This window comes from Adiantum capillus-veneris, chromosome 11, assembly GCF_014529385.1.
Source record: "Adiantum capillus-veneris isolate H3 chromosome 11, ASM1452938v2, whole genome shotgun sequence".
NCBI classification, from domain to species: Eukaryota; Viridiplantae; Streptophyta; class Polypodiopsida; order Polypodiales; family Pteridaceae; genus Adiantum; species Adiantum capillus-veneris.
In genome coordinates this window covers 154,083,557-154,086,464 of record NC_140941.1, presented here as the reverse complement: position 1 = coordinate 154,086,464, position 2,908 = coordinate 154,083,557, and the positions used below count along the sequence as shown (strand labels likewise).

The 2,908-nt window shown below is 43.0% G+C and overlaps 1 protein-coding gene across 1 annotated transcript; it reads left to right on the top strand.

Annotated features, from left to right (window-relative positions):
- Positions 1–242: 242 nt before the first annotated feature.
- Positions 243–725, top strand: LOC147448269 (uncharacterized). Its single transcript, XM_086524538.1, has one exon. It carries the CDS (start codon positions 243–245, stop codon positions 723–725), a length of 483 nt encoding a protein of 160 aa, XP_086380664.1.
- The last annotated feature ends 2,183 nt before the right edge of the window (positions 726–2,908 follow it).

Sequence of the window (2,908 nt, the reverse complement as noted above, 5' to 3'; positions counted from 1 at the left end):
TTTTTTGAAGCCATTAGAAATACCTTTAAATTTTTGCAAAGAAGAGCGAGTAAGGTAGCATAAATATGCTCACATTATGTGAGCATATTTATATTAAAAAATAGCTACACAGTACAACTTCTCACAATGCCATGAGACTCAAGTTAACAAAAAACATTAGGCTTTTTTACAAAGAGCCTTAACTTTACAAGGCTTGTCCGATGAGCTAGGATTTGGATGCCTCCCTGTTTTGCTTGTGCGTTATGTCGAGCAGCTCCAACAATGCCGCGTGGGTTGGGGGGCCCTTAGGTGGGTTGTCTGGGGGCTTGGTGATGCATGCTTGCAAAGCGTTGAATGACCTGCATGTTCGGGGTCTGCCGAGCTGGGGTTCCTTGGGTTCGGGAGCAGGAAGGCTTCGAAGATGGAGGCTTCGACTGCTTCTGCCCGGCCTCGCAGAATGGGGTGGCTCAGGTGAAGCTCATATTTTTATATCGGGTTGTGCAGTTGCCTGTCCCTCTTGCAGGGGCAAATTGTTCGCAAGGTTTGGTTGGAGAGGTCTTGCAAAGATGTTGTGTGGGTTCATGGCTTGGTGTTGTTCACCTGGCTTCTTTTCGGTGCCACTGACAGGTTGGTGGTCATCTGTGATGGTCGTGCCATGGCTCGGGATGGTGCACTCGATGTATGTATTGTGTCGCTTGTCAGATGTGGGAGTTTTGGTTGTGGGCCTTGATCTTGTGGGCTCGTGAGGGTTCGATCTGCTGGTTGCGACTTGATGGCATCTTTTTTGGGGTTTGGAATATGTTGGTCTGGCGATCGGAGTCGTGGTGTCTTCCGATGGTAGTGGGAGTCTCATGGTGGCAACCCCTACCGGCCTTTGGTGATGGAGACTAGGACTCCGCCCTTTTGCAGTTGTAAGCTCTTCTCTTTGCCCTTTGCTTGATAGTCAGTTCTGTTGTGATGTGATGGGGTGGCTCCCCTTGTTAGCCGATGTACCTTGGGTCTTTGATATGGTCTGTCTTGGTTGGTGGTCCGATGATGTACTTTTTTGGTTTTCTTAATATAATCTTTCCACCCACCTATTGTGGGTTTTGGCCCAAAAAAAAAAAAAAAAAACCTTTACAAGGCAACACAAATAAAGCTAGACACACCTTGGGGAGGCCCCCACCACCCCTAGATGTCCACATTCAAACCTCTAGCAGTACCCCTTATGGATTGCAACACCAACTTAGTGGTGTCAAATCATGATACTCAAGAGTGTCCTTAAAGCTCTTGGATGACATCAAATCCACTCAATGTTTTACGTAGCTGAAGTAATGCCTAGATAGATCACCTTACACCCCTCCCTCTCATTGGTGGGTGCCTTACTAACAATATATTTAATTTAAAAGGAAGTCACGTTCAGAACTCAAAGTCCAAAACCAACATTCATGTAGACAATATGGCAAAAAAACAGATCATAGAAAAGAAAAACTCTCCAAAAACATAGGGTGTTATGAATAAAAATTATCTCATAACTATAAGTTTATAGGCATTGCTTTGTGAATGAGAAATCATTCTAAGGAGGGTTCGAGCAATAAAGTTGTAGAGGCAATCTAGGTGTCGGAATAGCTTGTAACTGTTTTTCCATGTCAGCAGTTAACCCAAACTTCTTGGGGATATTAAGGATGCCTTCACTCGTGCTATGTGAAAGTTTGCACCAATGTTGCAAGCATGAGATGAACATTGGAGATGCCCAAAGACCACCCTCGGGCATCTTCTATGTCCCATTCCAAAAGGCGAGAAATCAAAATGTTGGCCCCTTAAATCAATATTCTTCTTTGCAAACCTCTCTTGGGAAAATTTAAGAGACTCTTCCCACGCAAAAGAATTCTCATCTATGGCCTAAGTATTTACATATATGCAAGTACCAAGATCAATTTTGAAACCTCCAATGATACATTCTTGCTTAGTCTCTCATGGAATGAGAAACGCAGCACCCGGATGCAAACACATACTCTTTAATCACACATTCACACGATGGGTTAGATTTGGTATGTCACTCTCTTCAACAAGCCTTGCCTTTCTAACCACATTGTCCAACTCCTTATGAAGTTTTTCCATCGCCTTTGGATGGTTTATGAGTTCAACCAAGGCCCATTCACTATTGTAGCCAATGTATCGAGCCTCCAAAAAACACATCCTAAGGGAAAACAAGAGGATATAAAAGTTAAAAGAGAAGAAATTACAAGTTAGCATTCATGACTTAGGAAGCTCAAACAAACGAGCACAAGCCAATGCCAGTTAGTGAGTCAAACATGAATAAAGGATAAAATTTAGATACATCCCCCCCCCCCCCCCCCCCCAAAAACCACAAAAAAAACCCCTCACAAACTCACAATAGTGAGTGGATGTATTAAATTACATAAAGGGTGTACAGAAAGACCTCAAGCTCGTGAAGAGCCTTGAGGGATATCATATTACGTCAACACAGTCCCAAGCATCATAAAGAGGCAACCTACTACCCATGACTAGGTCATCTCAAGCCCATCAGTACAGTCGAGGTGGCCCACACCCACTCATCCGAGTCCTTCCTTTTGCCAAAGGCTACAATTCATTCGTTGCTTTCTTCAACATACTCTGCTAGCAATTACAGAAGCATTCTCAAACATCCAACAATTTCTAGCCTTCCAAATTTGCTTAAAGTAGCAAAATATAACTATTAGTTGCAAACCAGTAGAGTTTGTCTTTCCCTCTAAGAAACAAATTGTCCTTGAAGAAAATTTTCTCTACAAGGCTGCTAATAGTCGGGCTCTCCTTAAAGAGGTGAGACAACCCGACCATAGCTATCAGGATGTTATCGTAAATTGACCTTCCTTTGATAAACCCAAACTTAGACGCATTGCTATTCATCTATAGCACATTTGAAAACTTCATTGGTTGCATTAATCTC

Excerpts from the sequence above, each read along its gene's own strand:
- LOC147448269 (XM_086524538.1), top strand. The coding sequence starts at position 243 with ATGTCGAGCAGCTCCAACAATGCCGCGTGGGTTGGGGGGCCCTTAGGT.